The 21,404-nt window shown below is 43.0% G+C and overlaps 1 protein-coding gene across 4 annotated transcripts in view; it reads right to left on the minus strand.

Annotated features, from left to right (window-relative positions):
- The window catches only part of LOC110525355 (activating molecule in BECN1-regulated autophagy protein 1B), a 46,050-nt gene extending 24,981 nt beyond the window's left edge, over window positions 1–21,069 (minus strand). For 2 of the 4 annotated variants that reach the window (XM_090234835.1, XM_021605410.3), the window contains exons 1-10: window positions 20,724–21,069; window positions 11,180–11,407; window positions 7,563–7,621; window positions 7,234–7,417; window positions 6,676–6,848; window positions 6,437–6,503; window positions 4,583–6,273; window positions 4,118–4,204; window positions 3,728–3,913; window positions 189–370 (exon numbers count right to left, since the gene is read on the minus strand). In XM_090234835.1, the coding sequence (XP_090090961.1) occupies window positions 189–370; window positions 3,728–3,913; window positions 4,118–4,204; window positions 4,583–6,273; window positions 6,437–6,503; window positions 6,676–6,848; window positions 7,234–7,417; window positions 7,563–7,621; window positions 11,180–11,314 (2,764 nt within the window). In that variant the 5' untranslated portion in view covers window positions 11,315–11,407; window positions 20,724–21,069. The remainder of the gene's footprint in view (window positions 1–188; window positions 371–3,727; window positions 3,914–4,117; window positions 4,205–4,582; window positions 6,274–6,436; window positions 6,504–6,675; window positions 6,849–7,233; window positions 7,418–7,562; window positions 7,622–11,179; window positions 11,408–20,723) is intronic. The other 2 variants (XM_021605403.3, XM_021605396.3) reach the window with 1 other exon arrangement.
- Between the last annotated feature and the right edge of the window lie 335 nt (window positions 21,070–21,404).

Genomic DNA, 21,404 nt, shown 5'->3' on the forward strand with positions numbered 1-21,404 from the left:
TAAAGGATGGGTAATCAGGCCAGTGAAATACAGCTCAGCTTGACACAGTATTGGTTTAAGGGTTTTACAGTGCACTCGTCTTATAGACCACTATAATAATGATGACATGAGTACAGGACAATTGGATCACTTCAAACCACATGCTCTATAAGCAGAGTGCACTTTAGTGGGACAATCTTGGTTATTACCTGCTAAGACTCTGTTGACAGAGGAGTGAGTGGCAAGGCCAGGCTGTCCCCTCTCGTGGAAGATCCCAGCGTAGGGCAGATACTCAGGCAACAGGAACCGCCGGGGAACAAAGCGCCCCAGCGAAGGAGCAGACATCCTGGCGTTGCGCGGTGTTCTGTGCCTCGTCCTGTCGCCGTTATCACTGTTAAACACACCCACAGTTATTGGGAAAACAGAGGCTATTGGGAGACTTGTGGTGAAGCTAAGGGTTCAAAGTAGGATCATTGAACTCTGATTTCAAGACTAGTCCACCTCCCACACCATCGGTTGTGTAGATGCAGCTATATGCCTCAACCAAAATGAATAGAATAGATAAGCAACATAAATCTGGACAGTATATGGTTCTTATCTTTTCCAACAAGATGGCCTGGGACATCTACTTAACCCATTTTATCCCCTCCTCCACTTATTTCAACAGAAGACAACTTTGAGGTCTGAAAACAACTGGCATAATTTGATTGAAGAGGGTAATATCCCTTTAAAAAAGGTGGAATCCTTATTTTCTACATCCATATTTGGACCTATAAATTAATTACAGTGCCTTGCAAAAGTATTCGGCCCCCTTGAACTTTGCGACCTTTTGCCACATTTCAGGCTTCAAACATAAAGATATAAAACTGTATTTTTTTGTGAAGAATCAACAACAAGTGGGACACAATCATGAAGTGGAACGACATTTATTGGATATTTCAAACTTTTTTAACAAATCAAAAACTGAAAAATTGGGCGTGCAAAATTATTCAGCCCCTTTACTTTCAGTGCAGCAAACTCTCTCCAGAAGTTCAGTGAGGATCTCTGAATGATCCAATGTTGACCTAAATGACTAATGATGATAAATACAATCCACCTGTGTGTAATCAAGTGTCTGTATAAATGCACCTGCACTGTGATAGTCTCAGAGCTCCGTTAAAAGCGCAGAGAGCATCATGAAGAACAAGGAACACACCAGGCAGGTCCGAGATACTGTTGTGAAGAAGTTTAAAGCCGGATTTGGATACAAAAAGATTTCCCAAGCTTTAAACATCCCAAGGAGCACTGTGCAAGCGATAAAATTGAAATGGAAGGAGTATCAGACCACTGCAAATCTACCAAGACCTGGCCGTCCCTCTAAACTTTCAGCTCATACAAGGAGAAGACTGATCAGAGATGCAGCCAAGAGGCCCATGATCACTCTGGATGAACTGCAGAGATCTACAGCTGAGGTGGGAGACTCTGTCCATAGGACAACAATCGTATATTGCACAAATCTGGCCTTTATGGAAGAGTGGCAAGAAGAAAGCCATTTCTTAAAGATATCCATAAAAAGTGTTGTTTAAAGTTTGCCACAAGCCACATGGGAGACACACCAAACATGTGGAAGAAGGTGCTCTGGTCAGATGAAACCAAAATTGAACTTTTTGGCAACAATGCAAAACGTTATGTTTGGCGTAAAAGCAACACAGCTGAACACACCATCCCCACTGTCAAACATGGTGGTGGCAGCATCATGGTTTGGGCCTGCTTTTCTTCAGCAGGGACAGGGAAGATGGTTAAAATTGATGGGAAGATGGATGGAGCCAAATACAGGACCATTCTGGAGGAAAACCTGATGGAGTCTGCAAAAGACCTGAGACTGGGACGGAGATTTGTCTTCCAACAAGACAATGATCCAAAACATAAAGCAAAATCTACAATGGAATGGTTCAAAAATAAACATATCCAGGTGTTAGAATGGCCAAGTCAAAGTCCAGACCTGAATCCAATCGAGAATCTGTGGAAAGAACTGAAAACTGCTGTTCACAAATGCTCTCCATCCAACCTCACTGAGCTCGAGCTGTTTTGCAAGGAGGAATGGGAAAAAATGTCAATCTCTCAATGTGCAAAACTGATAGAGACATACCCCAAGCGACTTACAGCTGTAATCGCAGCAAAAGGTGGCGCTACAAAGTATTAACTTAAGGGGGCTGAATAATTTTGCACGCCCAATTTTTCAGTTTTTGATTTGTTAAAAAAGTTTGAAATATCCAATAAATGTCGTTCCACTTCATGATTGTGTCCCACTTGTTGTTGATTCTTCACAAAAAAATACAGTTTTATATCTTTATGTTTGAAGCCTGAAATGTGGCAAAAGGTCGCAAAGTTCAAGGGGGCCGAATACTTTCGCAAGGCACTGTATATATATTAATTATATATACATTGATTATTAAAGAATATAATATATATAACCTCATGAGCTTAGTTCGATTGTCATACCCCATCAGAACCCAAAATATAAGCGTGTTTAACTCCAATGTTTCCAACATGAACTCATCCATTGACTTTTTGTCGACATTTAAAACATAAAAAACAGATGCGACAATTGCCTGCTATGGTGCAGTCTTGTGTCGATAAAAACAGCTGGATGTAAGGACATTATAACTAAACAATAAAACTTATGTTTCCATTATTGTTTCCATTAACCATTTAGGCAAATTGTGCATTTAAAAAATTGGCGACAGCCTGCATGCACTACCACCGATCTGTCCTTACATCCATATCTCTATCTATGAATTTGAAAGTGGTAACATTTCTCCAGCTCCATCCCTCAGTTATTTACCAAAACAGAGGCGGCGTGACCGCTTTTTTACTGTTTCAATTAAGGATTCTAGCTTTAAGGGGCCGGGGCCCGGTTTCCCATCATTAGAACCTTCATAGAAGCATCGTTAAATCTCTGGAGCAGTTTCCCAAAACCATCATTATTAACCTTGCACCTGAAAACGCTCATAATCTAACGCCTGCCTCAGACCACTCGTAGAACAGCTAAGTGCATCGTTAGATACTGTTTTGCCCTTCCGCGTTACTTTCTACACAGAAGATCTCTGCTGAACATAGAAACACACGGTTCATCCTTCTCTCTGAGACCGCCGATAACTTCAGAACAAAGTTGACTACAAATACAAAGTTGCAATTTCTACCAACAACCAATGTATAAAAAGATGCTTCAAAATGAAAACCGAGATAACAGAAATAAAATATAAACAGTATGCCATAGACCTATTTCAATCATATTGAAATACATTTCATGTTCAATCAATTTAGTTATATTATAATACTTGTTATTGTCTGTAATTTGTCTCAATATAGTTCATGTCTAGCCTAACATGTGTGCAATGATGTGCCAAATCTGTGATTTAGTGAATTATTATCGGGCAAGCCTTAGAATAAGCCACCTCAATATTCACGGCCATAGGTGATAATATTTTTCTTGGAGCTGATCATCAGTATTGTGGAATAATTATAATGTTAAAAGATTTAAATGGAGAAAGCTGATCCGAGAGCAGCACTCCCTTTCTTTCGACCCTATCAATATCGACACATGCCTCAATGACGCACTTAGCAAACGTTTTCTCTGCTTGGTGTTTTGGGAAACGCAATTTACATCTTGGGCCGTTGTAGGAAAGATGCATCGTTAAAACACATGTAAGACTAAGTTCAATCACTATCAGGCAACCGGACCCAGGATGGGTTGCCGCCAACTCACTCTAGCTCCTCAAACTCCACGTCGCTGTTCTCAATGGCGGCCGAGGGGTTGCCGGCAGGGCTGTCCGACGAGGAGGAGAGTGTCCTCAGCCGGTTCTGCTGGTAGCGCAGCGAGCGCTGGCGAATACTATCCCGCCTTGACAGGTACTGAATCATCCTCTGGGCATAGTACGCAGCCGGGGACAACCTGACGAAAAAATAACCGCAGATAGAAGGGTTCAATGGGAGATTACAGCTGTAGGGTTCATAGTAGGCTTGCAAAATTCCAGAAACTTTACCCAAATTTTCAGGTTGTTAACACACCTGGAAACTTAAGGATCTTTTCAACCTTACTCAATGGGTTTTGTCCTTTCAAAGATGATACAATTTTAATTGGGGTTAAGATTGGTACCTGGCGGGGTCTGGGTAGATAGGGTGGTCTCGGGATCCTCCCATGTCGTAGCGGGAGAGAGAGAGGAGGGAGGACTCCAACAGCCTTCTGTGAATAAACCCACCAAGCAATGGATCAGCAATTAATCTCCTCTGCAAAGGGAGTGTATTTGGTTTATACAAATACAACTATTTGGACAATATAAGTCTATCACGGAAATACTGCGTAAAGCAGACCAGTAGTCACTTGCTGTAATGTTATCATGCCAGAGTGGATCACTAGATAAAGTGAGACAAGTGGTGTTCAGTAGATACCAAACTGAAGAAAACAGTCCGAAACAGAGTGGTACAATATGAGCTCATTCAATAAGAAATGCTCATTTTCATTTTCAAAATATTTTGTTGCGGTGTGCCCTACTAAACAGGACCCTGGTCTGAGCGAAAAACAACACCACAGAGACTACCAAGGCCTTTCTCATTACTCTACCTTCTCAGAGAGTCCTCATCCGGGTTATCCACAGGCATTTCCTGGCTTAAGGCCTCTGACGGTGCGTCGGTGGAGCGGCTGGAGGCGGCCTGGCGATAGACGCGCTCCCACTGGCCTGTCTCCTGGTTGAACACCAGGCCCACTGTCTGCTCCCCGGGCTGGGCAGAGGACGACGCAATGGTGGGGAAGGGCATGGCCGCAACGTGAGGGCCTGGGGAGGGCTGTAGCTCGCTGGGCTCAGGGGGTTGGGCTACCCTCCTCTCCCTCTCTTGGGGATGGGGGTGTGGATCCCGGCTCCGTGATGATGCATGGGGCTCCTCATAGGCAGGGCTGGGGGGCTGCCGCCAGGGAGAGCTGGGGCCCTCCTGCGTGGAGACAGCGGAGGTGGAGGACGCTGGGCTGGTGCGCTCCCAGCGTTGGGAGTCGTGGTTGAAGGTGAGCAGGTTGTGGCAGGCCCGGCAGCGGTTCAGGTGGCCCCGGGAGGAGTGGGCGGCGCTAGAGAAGGGAGGGGGGTTGTTCTCGGTAGGGGCAGGTGGGGGTGGCTGGGGCTGGTAGTGGGAGGACACGGAGGGCCCAGGTCTCTCTGGGTCTATGTTGTTGTTGAGCAGCTCCTGCATCTGCTCCTGGCCGCCCTCCCCTCCCCCGACATCCATGCTGGCGGCCCCCAGCGGCAACTCCAGGTCCTGCATGCGGTCGAACTCCATGAAGTAGCGGCTAAGATTGCACTGGAGCACATTGCGGAACGAGGCCGGGTTGCTGCGCGTGCCATCCCAGAAAGGGTGGTGCCCACTGCTGGAGCCCACCCCTCCTCCACCACCACTTCCTCCTCTCTGATTGGCCACAGGGCTGGGGCCAAGTTCGGCGCCCGGCTGCGGGGGGAAGCCTCGTCCCTCGGTGGCGGAGGTGTAGACGGGGGACTGGGAGGAGCCGTCTTGCTGCCGCAGCACTGACAGCAGGCTGACAGAAGATGAGCTGGTCCGGGGGGGCAGCATCCCACCCCCAACACCACCCATACTCCCTCCACTGCTCCCTCCACTTCCGGCCCCATTCTCTGAGCTTCTCATGTTTAGCAGGCTGCGTGTCCAGTCAGGTCCGGGCAGAGGGCGGGATGGGGGTTGGTGGTTGGCGGGCGGGGCCAACAGCTGCTGGCTCAGGGGCTGGCTGGCCACGTGGGTGGTAGGCACGGCGCGGTGCAGGGAGCTGCCGGCACTGTAGTAGACTGTAGTGAAGGCCGAGGGCCGCTGCTGGGCTCCAGTGGGCTCTGAAGGCTGCCGGGGCTCCGTACGGGCCGAAAAGGTGGAAGCGTGGGGGGCTGGCTGAGAGGCCACCTGGGGAAGCTCGGGGTGGACAACAGGCCTGGAGGTGGAGGGACCCTCCCCCAGAGAGGGGCTGCGGTTGGCCATGCAGCGGCACACCATGCCCAGGTGCTGGGTGCAACCTGGGTAGGGCAGTCCACGGTCCTGCGAGGCTGGGTACTGGCCCAAAGGCATGCTGGGAGGCTCACCGCTGCCCTCTCCGCCAGGGCGGGAAGCATCCCCCCCAGCTTGCGCCCCCGACGAGCGTGATGACAGGATGTGCAGGAAGTTGTGGAGGATTGGCGTGCGGCGTACAGGCTGGGAGGGCAGGAAGGAGCGCTGGCGGAAGTGGGGCATCTCCACACTGTCCATGGGGACCTCGGACTCATCATCATTCTACAGAACATATTAGGGTACAGTCATCTTGAATGTTTAAGGGTATTAGGGTACAGCCATGTTTTTAAGGCTTTGAGCAGATTCTTTCATTTCTAGACAGAAAACAATGTGCCTTATTCCCAACTCAGCATGACGTTCAGGCACTAAGCGACGAATGACTCACCTGCTGGTTGGAGGGGTTCACAATAGCCGTCAGAAGATTGTGCCCCAAAGGATCAAACCTCACCAACCTGAGAGAGATGGAGCAAACCATACATGTTCACTACACTGGGGGTTGTTGCATGTGAATGGAACATAAATGTTTAGACATTTTGTACATATTTAAAATCCATCTTCCTGAAATATGTCACACAGAATGAAATAGAACACAATATAAATAATTGTGCCTAAATGGTGTCCCACCTGACTCTTTCAGTCTCACTGCCGGTTTTGACCACGGCGAAGGGCTCGGGCCGACTCCAGTCCCAGAAGTGTAGCTCATTGTTGGTGGCGATGAGGAGGAGCTGGGCGGTGGGGTGGAAGGTAAGCGAGGCAATGGCAACGTTGCTCTCTGTGAACCAGCTCTCACTGCCACCCTGCAGAAACAAACACAAGAAGGGGGTTTAATAGAGAAAGAAACAAGAACGGTACGGCAATACTGGATAGAAAACATTTGCCTGATGTTTACGGAATGCGGACTGCTGTGATCAGGGTTTATCAACTAGGCAACCAATAGCAACACATTGAAGATGTAAAAGTTTCCTTATGACGCCTGGAGCCGCCACAAACCAGTCGGACAAAGGCGAGTTCCCTGGGGTACACCTCAACATTTACTTCTGTCGAGACTGTGCTGTGCATGGGAGTCTTACAACCTAACATAACCATAAAATATACCAATACAACTTAGCAAGCAGGGACCTGAAACTTGTCCTATTCATCTTAATAGGGGTCTGTCTGTGTTTTAGAAAAGGCACCACTTACATGCAGGTCCCAGATGCGGACCTCTCCGTCAAGGCACCCGGAGGCCACCAGGCCGGGGATGGTGGGGTGAAAGGTCACACACCAGGGTGTGCGGCGGTGGCCCACGAGCGAATGCAGGCACTTTCCAGTCTTCACCTCTGTGATGTAGATGTTGTGGTTGACGTGAGTGGAAGCCATGAGGGTCCTATCAGAGTGGATAGAAGAGGGGGAGAGAGAAAATAGGTGCATGGAGTGAATGGTACTGCTGCTGTTATAATGTTAAAGGAAACCCCGCCTCTCAAATGCGCTCATGAATCGATTCATGCGGCTGGGTCAGTTGAGTTCCTTACCGGTCTGGGCTGAAGGCCAACAGGAACGTGGAGCGAGGGCTATCTGGCAGCTCTACTTTCTGTGTGAGGTAACAAACATCACTTAACGCCAGAGCCTTACATGGAGGTAGCACATTGATTATTAAAAGCACAAAATGACAAACACAAAATAGACAGGTTTTTTAAACTTATGACTTGATTCAAGTCGAATTGTGATGCATTAACTTCATATTATTAGGGATTTTGAAGAACAGCCCCCAAATAGACTGAAGATGATAAAGATAAGCACAGGACATTGTTTCCATGGTGACGAGTTACATCAATTGTATAATGCACTCCAGATCAAAACGCCTACTGCAGCAAGTGGGCAGCAAGAGATGGATCGACTACTACTATTCCATATCTGTTGAAACTAGGGCTGGGCGGTAATACCGTATTTTATGATATACCGGTAATGATGCAGTGACTGGTTTGGGTTTTTCTTTACCGGTATTTGAATGTTTGGTTTGTTAAATACGCCATGTGTAATGTACATTTTTATAGTTTACTTCGCTACTTGAGTCATCCACACAGACCTAGAAATGCCCCCTGTCATTCAATGAGCGCATTTGATGTTCCTCAACCACGAGACACTTGTGTTCAGTCTGCATGGTCAATGCAGCACATGCAACAATGTTGATGACAACAATGCTGTTTTCACTTAGCTTCTTAATAGAACTCTACTAGTGTTCTATAATGACTATTAGTTTGTGTTTCTTACATCAGCAAACAGCTAGTTTGTCATTTCTTAGCAAGTTGCCCTGAATCTTGTGAGACGCTAATTGTTAGCTAGCTAGCTAATACAGCCTGATAACACCAGTGATGGTGTAGACCTAAATCAGCATGTTGTTTGTGCAACAGTATCTTCTAAGTCAAAGAGGAATATGCAAAGCAAGAATATGTTAGCTACATAAGTAGCCCTAGGAAACACTTATCAACACTTTGTTCCTACCCTGTCACAATAACTCCCTTGCATTTCTTTTAGTTGTCATCTCAAACAACACTGTATTCAAAGTGACCACTATTATATTCAAAATATAGAATTAGAATAGTCATTCTATTTCCATCATTCCAACAGTTTTGCTCTAATCCGCAAGTCAAATCACAATTGCAACATTTGGTTAAAAATAAGTCCTAGATTATTTGCTCATATCGTGCAGCCTTACGTGGCAGTGTGGAAATTATCTCAATTGAGCAGTGGTGTAAAGTACTTAAGTAGTACTTGAAAGTATTTTTACGTAAGTATTTTTGGGGGGTATCTGTACTTTACTTTAATATTTTTTTTATTTTTGACAACTTTTACTTCACTACATTCCTAGAGAAAATACTGTACTGTTTACTCCATGCATTTTCCCTGACACCTAAAAGTACTCGTTACATTTTGAATGCTAAGCAGGACAGGAAATTGCTCCAATTCGCTCACTTGTCAAGAGAACATCCCTGGTCATCTACTGCCTCTGATCTGGAGGACTCACTAAACACAAATGCTTTGTTTGTAAATTACAGTGCCTTGCGAAAGTATTCGGCCCCCTTGAACTTTGCGACCTTTTGCCACATTTCAGGCTTCAAACATAAAGATATAAAACTTTATTTTTTTGTGAAGAATCAACAATAAGTGGGACACAATCATGAAGTGGAACGACATTTATTGGATATTTCAAACTTTTTAACAAAGCAAAAACTGAAAAATTGGGCGTTCAAAATTATTCAGCCCCTTTACTTTCAGTGCAGCAAACTCTCTCCAGAAGTTCAGTGAGGATCTCTGAATGATCCAATGTTGACCTAAATGACTAATGATGATAAATACAATCCACCTGTGTGTAATCAAGTCTCCGTATAAATGCACCTGCACTGTGATAGTCTCAGAGGTCCGTTAAAAGCGCAGAGAGCATCATGAAGAACAAGGAACACACCCGGCAGGTCCGAGATACTGTTGTGAAGAAGTTTAAAGCCGGATTTGGATACAAAAAGATTTCCCAAGCTTTAAACATCCCAAGGAGCACTGTGCAAGCGATAATATTGAAATGGAAGGAGTATCAGACCACTGCAAATCTACCAAGACCTGGCCGTCCCTCTAAACTTTCAGCTCATACAAGGAGAAGACTGATCAGAGATGCAGCCAAGAGGCCCATGATCACTCTGGATGACCTGCAGAGATCTACAGCTGAGGTGGGAGACTGTGTCCATAGGACAACAATCAGTCGTATATTGCACAAATCTGGCCTTTATGGAAGAGTGGCAAGAAGAAAGCCATTTCTTAAAGATATCCATAAAAAGTGTCGTTTAAAGTTTGCCACAAGCCACCTGGGAGACACACCAAACATGTGGAAGAAGGTGCTCTGGTCAGATGAAACCAAAATTGAAATTTTTGGCAACAATGCAAAACGTTATGTTTGGCGTAAAAGCAACACAGCTGAACACACCATCCCCACTGTCAAACATGGTGGTGGCAGCATCATGGTTTGGGCCTGCTTTTCTTCAGCAGGGACAGGGAAGATGGTTAAAATTGATGGGAAGATGGATGGAGCCAAATACAGGACCATTCTGGAAGAAAACCTGATGGAGTCTGCAAAAGACCTGAGACTGGGACGGAGATTTGTCTTCCAACAAGACAATGATCCAAAACATAAAGCAAAATCTACAATGGAATGGTTCAAAAATAAACATATCCTGCTCTCCATCCAACCTCACTGAGCTCGAGCTGTTTTGCAAGGAGGAATGGGAAAAAATCTCAGTCTCTCGATGTGCAAAACTGACCCCAAGCGACTTACAGCTGTAATCGCAGCAAAAGGTGGCGCTACAAAGTATTAACTTAAGGGGGCTGAATAATTTTGCACGCCCAATTTTTCAGTTTTTGATTTGTTAAAAAAGTTTGAAATATCCAATAAATGTTGTTCCACTTCATGATTGTGTCCCACTTGTTGTTGATTCTTCACAAAAAAATACAGTTTTATATCTTTATGTTTGAAGCCTGAAATGTGGCAAAAGGTCGCAAAGTTCAAGGGGGCCGAATACTTTCGCAAGGCACTGTCTGAGTGTTGGAGTGTGCCCCTGGCTATAGATAAATAAATTAATAAAAACAAGAAAATGGTGCCATCTGGTTTGCTTAATATAAGGAATTTGAAATTATTTATACTTTTACTTTTGATACTTAAGTACATTTTACCAATTACATTTACTTTTGATACTTAAGTATATTTAAAACCAAATACTTTTAGATTTTACTCAAGAAATATTTTACTGGGTGACTTTCACTTGAGTAATTTTATATTAACGTATCTTTACTTTTACTCAAGTATGACAATTGGGTACTTTTTCCACCACTGTAATTGAGTGCAGGAAAGGCAGAAATGATAAAAGTGCTGAAATTTGTTTTGGTTGAAGTTGAATTGAACAGTATAAAACAATCAGAATGGAGAAGTCACTTAGAATGTGTGTGAGTTGCCACCCTAGGATCACTCACTACTCATAAAGCAAATGTAGAACTTTTATTATTCAAAAACTTTCTTAAAACTTTTTAAAAATACCATCATTACCGTCCAATTTAGCAGTTTTGACTTCTCTCTTTACTGGGATAAAGGGTCGTCTTTGGCTGTTACCTGACTCTGCCATTTCATCCAGCGGACCTTCTCCTCCACCATCTGCTGCAGGAGGCGCTGGGAGCCAAAGGCCTGCGAGCCGCGCTCCCGGGTGGACAGGATCCGCACAGAGTTCCTTTGATGACGAGAGGCCATGGTTCTCCTCCTGTACAGGCCGGGGCCACACCACTGCTCTCTGCCTGCTCTAGGGAGAGTCACTTCTGCTGCTGCTAGCTCGCCATGCAGAGGCTGGGGAGGCAAGAGAGTGCCAAGAAGGAGATTGTAGTTAGTTGTTGTGGTGGGGTAGGCATAGGTTTTGCACAGGGAAAGAGAAGGAAAAAAAGAGGGTTGCCTAGTAGTTTACTTTATTGAAAAGTAACAGAAAATGAGAGTTTGACAGAGGACCACATTGAAGATCATGAGGGTGTGTGCTGTGTGATGTGAGGGGGCAGTTCTAGGCCTGAACTTTATTAGTAGCATGATTGGCGAAGATAGCCCATTATGTAAACTGGCAGCTAGAGGCAGCATTCCCCAATGAGTGCATTGGAACTATTTAGGAGATCAGTACTAAAATATTCTGTGTCCTTAAATAAAAACATGCAAGTTTGCAGCTCTCTGGCTAGCATACACATGCAGCCAAAGCTAAAACCTCACATCTGGAAGGTTGCCTAAACGGTGCGCTGTTTTACAATTTTGTCATGTTTTGGTTCCAAATTGGCAAAACACCACTGCCAATGCAAAACAGTACAGCTTTAGCACTCCCTTAACCCATAAGAGTCTAAGCCCCATCTAAGCCGGGGGATGGGGTACTACTAAGCTATATGGAAATGTTTTAGGAATGTCACAGCAAGGATAATCTTGCTATTTGAATTTTAAGACCCCTTGAAGTATCAAAAAAAAATATTTGATGAATAATTATTTTTGCCTTACCGCTGTTAGCCCATTCAAACAAATGAAATAACATAATCACTACATGGAATAACATAGTCCCAAAATAAAAATACAAAGGAAGTTTGTTCTGAAGTGTTTATCCAATATCTGAGAGATGCAGTTGAAGTCGGAAGTTTACATACACCGAGGTTGGAGTCATTAAAACTTGTTAAAACAGATTATTTCACTTATAATTCACGGTTCCAGTGGGTCAGAAGTTTACATACACTAAGTTGACTGTGCCATTAAACAGCTTGGAAAATTCCAGAAAATTATGTTATGGCTTTAGAAGCTTCTGGTAGCCTAATTGACATCATTTGAGTCAATTGGAGGTGTACCTGTGGATGTATTTCAAGGCCTACCTTCAAACTCTGTGCCTCTTTGCATGACATCAAGGGAAAAGCAAAAGAAATCAGCCAAGACTTCAGAAAACAATAGTACGCAAGTATAAACACCATGGGACCACGCAGTCGTCATACCGCTCAGGAAGGAGACGTTTTCTGTTTCCTAGAGATGAACGTACTTTGGTGAGAAAAGTACAAATCAATCCCAGAACAACAGCAAATGACCTTGTGAAGATGCTGGAGGAAACAGGTACAAAAGTATCTATATCCACAGTACTTTTTGGAGAAATGTCCTCTGGTCTGATGAAATAAAAATAGAACTGTTTGGCCATAATGACCATCATTATGTTTGGAGGAAAAAGGGGGAAGCTTGCAAGCTGAAGAACAAAATCCCAACCGTGAAGCACGGGGGTGGCAGCATCATGTTGTGGGGGTGCTTTGCTGCAGGAGGGACTGGTGCACTTCACAAAATACATGGTATCATGAGAGGAAAATGATGTGGATATATTGAAGCAACATCTCAAGACATCAGTCAGGAAGTTAAAGCTTGGTCACAAATGGGTCTTCCAAAAGGACAATGACCGCAAGCATACTTCCAAAGTTGTGGCAAAACGGCTTAAGGACAACAAAGTCAAGGTATTTGAGTGGCCATCACAAAGCCCTGACCTCAATCCTATAGACAATGTGTGGGCAGAATTGAAAAGGCGTGTGCGAGCAAGGAGGCCTACAAACCTGACTCAGTTACACCAGCTCTGTCAGAAGGAATGGGCAAAAATGTACCCAACTTATTGTGGGAAGCTGGTGGAAGGCTACCCAAAACATTTTACCCAAGTTAAACAATGTAAAGGCAATGCTACCAAGTACTAATTGAGTGTATGTAAACTTATGACCCACTGGGAATGTGGTGAAAGAAATAAAAGTTCATTCTCTCTACTATTATTCTGACATTTCCCATTCTTAAAATAAAGTGGTGATCCTAACTGACCTAAGACAGGGAATTTTTACTAGGATTATTATTAATGTCAGAAATAGAAAAACTGAGTTTAAATGTATTTGGCTATCGTGTATGTAAACTTACGACTTCAACTGTATAAGAAAGTTTTTATTTTTAACACCTTATTTTGGGCACTAAACAGTCTCCATATATACAGTGGGGCAAAAAAAGTATTTAGTCAGCCACCAATTGTGCAAGTTCTCCCACTTAAAAAGATGAGAGAGGCCTGTAATTTTCATCATAGGTACACTTAAACTATGACAGACAAAATGAGTGAAAAAAATCCAGAAAATCACATTGTAGGATTTTTAATTAATTTATTTGCAAATTATGGTGGAAAATAAGTATTTGGTCAATAACAAAAGTTTATCTCGATACTTTGTTATATACCCTTTGTTGGCAATGACAGAGGTCAAACGTTTTCTGTAAGTCTTCACAAGGTTTTCACACACTGTTGCTGGTATTTTGGACCATTCCTCCATGCAGATCTCCTATAGAGCAGTGATGTTTTGGGGCTGTTGCTGGGCAACACGGACTTTCAACTCCCTTCAAAGATTTTCTATGGGGTTGAGAACTGGAGACTAGCTAGGCCACTCCAGGACCTTGAAATGCTTCTTACGAAGCCACTCCTTCGTTGCCCAGGCGATGTGTTTGGGATCATTGTCATGCTGAAAGACCCAGCGACGTTTCATCTTCAATGCCCTTGCTGATGGAAGGAGTTTTTCACTCAAAATCTCACGATACATGGCCCCATTCATTCTTTCCTTTACACGGATCAGTCGTCCTGGTCCCTTTGCAGAAAAACAGCCCCAAAGCATGATGTTTCCACCCCCATGCTTCACAGTAGGTATGGTGTTCTTTGGATGCAACTCAGCATTCTTTGTCCTCCAAACACAACGCGTAGAGTTTTTACCAAAAGTTATATTTTGGTTTCATCTGACCATATGACATTCTCCCAATCTTCTTCTGGATCATCCAAATGCTCTATAGCAAACTTTAGACTGGCCTGGACATGTACTGGCTTAAGCAGGGGGACACATCTGGCACTGCAGGATTTGAGTCCCTGGCGGCGTAGTGTTGTGGTAGGCTTTGTTACTTTGGTCCCAGCTCTCTGCAGGTCATTCACTAGGTCCCCCCGTGTGGTTCTGGGATTTTTGCTCACGGTTCTTGTGATCATTTTGACCCCACGGGGTGAGATATTGCGTGGAGCCCCAGATTGAGGGAGATTATCAGTGGTCTTGTATGTCTTCTCATTTCCTAATAATTGCTCCCACAATTGCAGATGATTCAGTCTTCCCAGCCTGGTGTCCTTTGACAGCTCTTTGGTCTTGGCCATAGTGGAGTTTGGAGTGTGGCTGTTTGAGGTTGTGGACAGGTGTCTTTTATACTGATAACAAGTTCAAACAGGTGCCATTAATACAGGTAACAAGTGGAGGACAGGGGAGCCTCTTAAAGAAGAAGTTACAGGTCTGTGAGAGCCAGAAATCTTGCTTGTTTGTACTTATTTTCCACCATCATTTGCAAATAAACTCATTAAAAATCATACAATGTGATTTTCTGGATTTTTTCATTTCTCATTTTGTCTGTCATAGTTGAAGTGTACCTATGATGAAAATTACAGGCCTCTCTCATCTTTTTAAGTGGGAGAACTTGCACAATTGGTGTCTGACTAAATACTCCATTCATTTTGTTCAACTGGTACCGCGGGACCTTCATTCGAGTCTTGTGAGGCCCGTGGGCGTCCTAGAGAAAAACATGTACGTGTTCCGGAGAGTCTCACCTTTACACAGAGGGGTCATATTAGGGTGTAGCCCAAAATGTTCAGACGCTACGGACAGAAGTTGGCAGATCGGCTGTACAAACTTCAGACGAGTCCCAAGATGCTTGTGGGGTCATGGAGCAAAACGGAGAACACCACTGTGTTTGTGAGAGTCATCTTTCCATAGAAGGGTCATAGTTTGTAGGCCAAACTATTCGGACGCTAAAGAGGATTTTGTGAGAAGACCGATTTTCGGGATGTCTCATGGTCTGACAAACACCACTAGCTCTGTCATCGCAAATACAGAAGTGTTACATAGGCGGACGCAGTGGATTGAGACGCATCCAATGCCCCAAAAAAAACAGATCTCTCTAGCTTAAAATTAAGGATTTTTAAGGAATATTTTAGTATTATGCTAATTAGATTTCCGGGTGGGCGTGGACATCAACCTTAGGGTTGAAGCCCCAAGGCATTTTAAACAAGGGGAACATTTTTCCAACACTGGGGCGGGAGATTTTCCTATAAACAAAGATGACCAACACAAGAGAGTCCGATTGGGAATACACAATCATTGGCAGGCAGCGCCACATTAGTTTAAAATCTTGACCGGTGGGCCTAATTGGAATTCCAAGTAAGACAGACATCCAAATCGGGTCCAAACACAGATCATTGCGCTATGGAATATTGTATTCCAGGACTTCAAAAAGTGGCGTTTCATCAACTTTCTCTGTGGTTAGACTGATGTAAATTACAATCCAAGATGGAACAACTGGGGTTGTATTTGAAGGGCCAGTGATATATGTATTTGTGCCGAGTATGAGTCTATGGTGCTGAGTCTCAAAAATAGACTTTGAAGAGTCTGGTGATTTCTCAAAGTGCACACCATATGTTGTTTAAAAAGCAACCCGAATACACGACACCACTTGCACTGCAAACTGTGTGTCCATGTACTTGGTAAAGTTCATGATGCCCAGTACCAGTGGAAGCAAAATAGCCCCATAACATCAAAGATCCACCCCTATATTTTACAGTAGGTGGTTGCTGGAGTTTCGAAAACAGGGGTGCTGTTTACCTTGACATGTTTTCGTATTACTTGTTAAACAATATCTTTCTCTGTCCAATTGTGTTACTATAAAACAATATACACTGAACAAAAATATAAACACAACAAGTGCTGGTTCCATTTTTCATGAGCTGAAATAAAAGATCCCAGAGATTTTTCATACACACAAAAAGCTTATATCTCTCAAATGTTGTGCACAAGTTTGTTTACATCCTTTGTCAAGATAATACATCCACCTGACAGGTGTGGCATATCAAGAAGCTGATTAAACAGCATGATCATTACACAGGTGCATCTTGTGCTGGGGAAAAATAAAAGGCCACTAAAATGTGCAGTTTTGTCACGTAACACAATGCCACAGATGTCTCAAGTTTGAGGGGGCATGCAATTGACATGCTGACTGAAGTAATGTCCACCAGAGATTTTTCAAAAGAACTGAATGTACATTTCTCTACCATAAGCCACCTCAAACTTCTTTTAGAGAATTTGGCAGTACGTCCAACCGGCCTCACAACCGCAGACCATGCCAACCCAGGACCTCTACATCCGGCTTCTTCACCTGTGGGGGGGGGGGGGGGGGGGGGGGGGAGTATTTCTGTCTGTAATAAATCCTTTTTTTGCCTGGGCTTGGCTCCCAAGTGCCTGGACCTATGCCCTCCCAGGCCCGCCCATGGCTTCACCCCTGCCCAGTCATGTGATATCCATAGATTAGGATCTAATTAATTTATTTCAATTGACTGATTTCTTTACATTAACTGTAACTCAGAAAAATCTTGAAATTGTTGCGTTTTTGTTTAGTATAACGTCACCAATTTCTTTTAACATACAATATAGTTCCGTATTTAAATTATTAATGTTATAGTATTTTTTGCTCAATTTTATCAAGGGTGGCAAAAATGAGGTGACTGTACATGATAAATATGTACAATATTGGAAAGTATTTTCAGTGTTGGATTTCAAAACCATCTGGATATTAACTATAGAAAATAAGATCTGCATGTGCATTAGTAACCAAAACACTAATATGAAAAATATTTCTGGCGAATCAAACGGGAGGATTAAAAAAACAAAACAAACATGTACTTTGATAAGAGATCAAGTTGATCTGTAGCTTATATGGATCGTGAGCTATTGAAAATTATAGACCCACCACAGTATATATTCATGCAAAATCAGTTCAATAAAAAATTGCATTTCTAATGGGCGTACCTATGGGCGGGGAAGGTCAGAAACCCAACATCAAGTGGTTTTAGGTGTATATGTCAATTGTACTGGAAGCTATTTAAAATGTTATCTGTACGTGAATTAACCCTTTACACTTGTACCCGTAAGTGAGGGAAATACTGTAAATGAAGAGGACTTGTATTTTGAAAGATGAGATGTTGAGGATTATAATAAATACCGCTTTGATGTCATACAAGCAAGCCAAACACCTGGGAATCCAAATATCATAAAACATGTCATAAACGGTGTGAACATTTATGATCACTATGTTTGATGATTTGTAACAAGATGACAGATAACAGATTGTGATTTATAATGGGCCGTTGGATTATGTAAACAACAACAGTAATTGTGTAATTGCGGGGATTCAGGTTTGTGTTCCAAACGAAACTACAAGTGTGCTTGCTCTAGTTCCTCAGTGGCACATCTAGGAAAATAATAAAAAAAAATACAAATAAAAGCACCTTATAGTTGAAGACTCTTCTTTGAGTCATAAAAGTGCATTGAAATTATTAGGAACTGGGCACACTTGGTGTGTGGCCACTTGGAGACACCAGTTAGTCCTCTCACTCAAACCCTTGTCATTTTTTTGTCTTATGTTGCACCTACCCCAAATTTTCCAGGAATATTATTGAATGATCTACTGAAAAGTGTATGTTCCAGATGCGTAGGAGTCAAAATAAGAATACTGGAAGAAAGAGACCCACACACTGTCAAAAAAAGGAATAGATCCAAAATTGAGGCTTTAATGCAAAATAAGGATGTTCATTGAAACATGGTGCCCCAAAAAATGTATTATAGTGCTAGAAGGTGCATAAATAAAAAGTGAAAACAATGTGTTTTTTTGGGCATCGTGTTTCAATGAACATCCTTATTTTGCATTCAAGACTCAATTTTGGAACTATCCAATTTTTCAACAGTGTGCGGGTCTTTATTTCTTCCAGAGATATTCATTTCATGTTACTGATTGTATCCAGAGTAATTTTTGTTACTTCACATTGTGGTTTTACATCTCTAGTTCACCTTGATAGGAAGCTTTTGAACAGTATCCTTGTAAATGGTTCAAATATATCACCCTTAGTAGTTAGCGGTAACTAATAAAATGCTGGGGCCTTCAGCGACTGGGGGCCCTACGCAGTGTGTATAATCTTCATATAGGGCTAAACCTCAATAATGGAATGCAGGGAAAGCAGAGAACTCTGAAAGAAGCATGGCCGATGGAAAAGTTAGGAACATGTCTGAAACCAATAGCACGTCGGGAGAAGATGAGAGCACAGACAAGGATGAAGGAGGATGTGGAACATGAATTAGAAGGAGGTGGAAATGAGGAAGAATGGGAAAGGAACAAAGTTGGGGTGGGAAAGAAGACGCCTAGTGTTGAGAATACCTCATATCTGTTGGGAGTCTGGTTTCTGGGAGGGTTGGGGCCCAAATTGACAAATTCGTTGGAAGTATCCAAGATGGTGGAGAGAAGTGGAAATAAAGGCGGTCAGGAGGATTGGGTTAGCCTTGATTTGTTTGTGTTTCTGCTGAACAGAAGAAGCTTGTTTTGGAATCCTGGGCGAATGGATGGCTGTGCTGTGTCATGCTTTGAGCTAAGGAGAAGAGCACCTGTCAAGGCATTCATTTCCGGGGTCTCGGAAGAAGTAGGAATCAAAGTGCTGAAGAGTGTTCATGGAGCGGTTGATGCACGTAGGATGAATTTTTGAGTTGATGGCAAGAAAGAAAAGTGTTTATTCTTGTTTTTTTTTTTTTTGTGGAGTCCCTCCCGACCCGAGTAAACCTGGTAAGAGCTTTTATTTCCAGGCTTTTATTTTGCAGTGTAAATGGTGTACCGTGGCATGTTTGGACATGTACAAAATGTCTGCAGGTGGAAGGTGTGGAAAAAAAGTTAATGGTGAATGTAATGAAGAAACCGTGTAAAGTGTTGCAGCTGTGGTGGAAATCTTCAGAGTGCCCGTCGAGGTCGAAAGAGAATGAAGTTGACAAAGTCAGAGCCGTCCTGAGCATTTCATATGCAGAGGTGATCCAAATGGTTGAGGGAATGAATGATTCTTATAAGGACTCCATGGAGTTGGATAGGCATTCACTGCAGGCTGCAGAGTTGGCCTCCCACCAGCAGGAGCCAGAGATATTACGTGTAAAGAAGGTGGACTTTGATATTTATGGAAATGGTGATCAACGGAATGGCTAAAGTGGAGGGAAGATTTACATAATTGTGGATGTGGCCGAGCAGTTCCTGGGACTAATGGATTTCAAGTTATCACTGCTGTTGCGAGCAGTGCTACCCTCTCAGGCCCAAGAGCCTGGGGAGGGAGCTATTGAAGAAATGGGAGAGAGTTTTGTAAAAAAAAAAAAAAGTGTATCTGGATTACACCCCCAATCACTGTATGGAGTTTGTTTGTTTTACCTTTGGACAGTTGGTGGCGGTAATGCACCATAAACATTGGATGCCAACCTTTGTTAAAACCCCACTGAAGATAAATGTGATTGCAACAACAAAAATGCATACACGCAATCACCGGTATTGCACTTTTACGATGGTCCCTAACCAACGGGAGCGCCAGAAAGCAGCATATTTCATCCTTGCTGGCTCGGAAAGAGTCGGACCATCGGTAAAAAAATATATTAAAAAAATACAAAAACTCTACCGTCATCCTAGGACCTTCCGTCAGAGAGCTATTGACGACCGTGCTCCAAATATCGAAAGTAAAAACTGCTGCGGTCAGCTTGCTAATGTTAGCTAACTCAAGACATGGTTATGAAACAACTTGGGCTAACCAACGAGCTAGAAAATGGTCAGCTAATCAACCAAGTAGTCAAAAACAAAGTTAGCAAGCAAATATTAACTTGATAGAAAACTAAACTACGTGTCATATTCGGTGGACAAACACAACCAATCCTTTCAAAATGATAGCTAGCAACCAGAAGCCCAGCGAATTGCAAATATTTTTTCATAACTTCCGTTCGCTAATTTGTCAGACTCTGCGTGTGTGGCTACCCAGGAAAACGGCTAACTAGCAATGTTAACCCGCTAAACTTGGTAAATAGCCAATACAAAAAAAAGCTGCTAGTTAGCTACCTAGCTAAAGTTAGCACCTAGCTAAAGTTAGCTAGGAGGGGGTAGCTAGCAATCCTAAGTGCCAGTCCCGGATATTAGCATAACTACCTAGCTATACAAGTATTTTAACACATACACATATGATACCTAACAAACAATCTGCTAAATGTCTACAGAGGCCATAGCCTACCTTTATTTATTGTATTTCTGTTGAAATTTGTCATCGTAGGCGGACCAACTAAAGCTAGCTGAGACTAGCTAGCTGATTCGCTAGCAAGCACAAATGTACTGGCTACACTTAGCTTTGACACATTCATGCATTTACCAATATGATTGACAAATAACAATCTAGTATACTTGCGATTGATTACATTCATATCCTCTGGAAAAGCTATTTCAACATAATTTCTTGCATGGCGCTAATTCGTTGTACTAGCTATCCGTATACTGTTTCCCAGTTTAGGAAACAGACAGTCACATGAGCAGAGCCCAGATCGCAAAGAACACAGAGTGAACCGATGCACTAAAACATGAATGAGATTGTTATTTGCCGGTGCCTCTATTTATTTAATAATTTTTACTAAAATGACTTGATTTGCAGTCAATTATCAAACATCCTAATGTAAAGAAACCTACTTTTTTATTTGTACTATTATTTATATAAATTACATTTGAAATAAATGTATTTTGCTGAGGCTGCGTGGAGGAGTACCCCTTTCTGTCCAATGAGGTAATTTCTGGAGACTATAAGCACCGCTTTTGGCACAAGAACACTACCAGAGGCAAAACTTCTTTATAGGCACACAACCCATTTTTATTATCAAAAGATAAGAGGCAATGTAAAAGACAGCTCAAACAGAGACATGACTGA

This window comes from Oncorhynchus mykiss, chromosome 1 (assembly GCF_057628025.1).
Source record: "Oncorhynchus mykiss isolate SJ-2025 chromosome 1, ASM5762802v1, whole genome shotgun sequence".
In the NCBI taxonomy this organism is placed as follows: domain Eukaryota; kingdom Metazoa; phylum Chordata; class Actinopteri; order Salmoniformes; family Salmonidae; genus Oncorhynchus; species Oncorhynchus mykiss.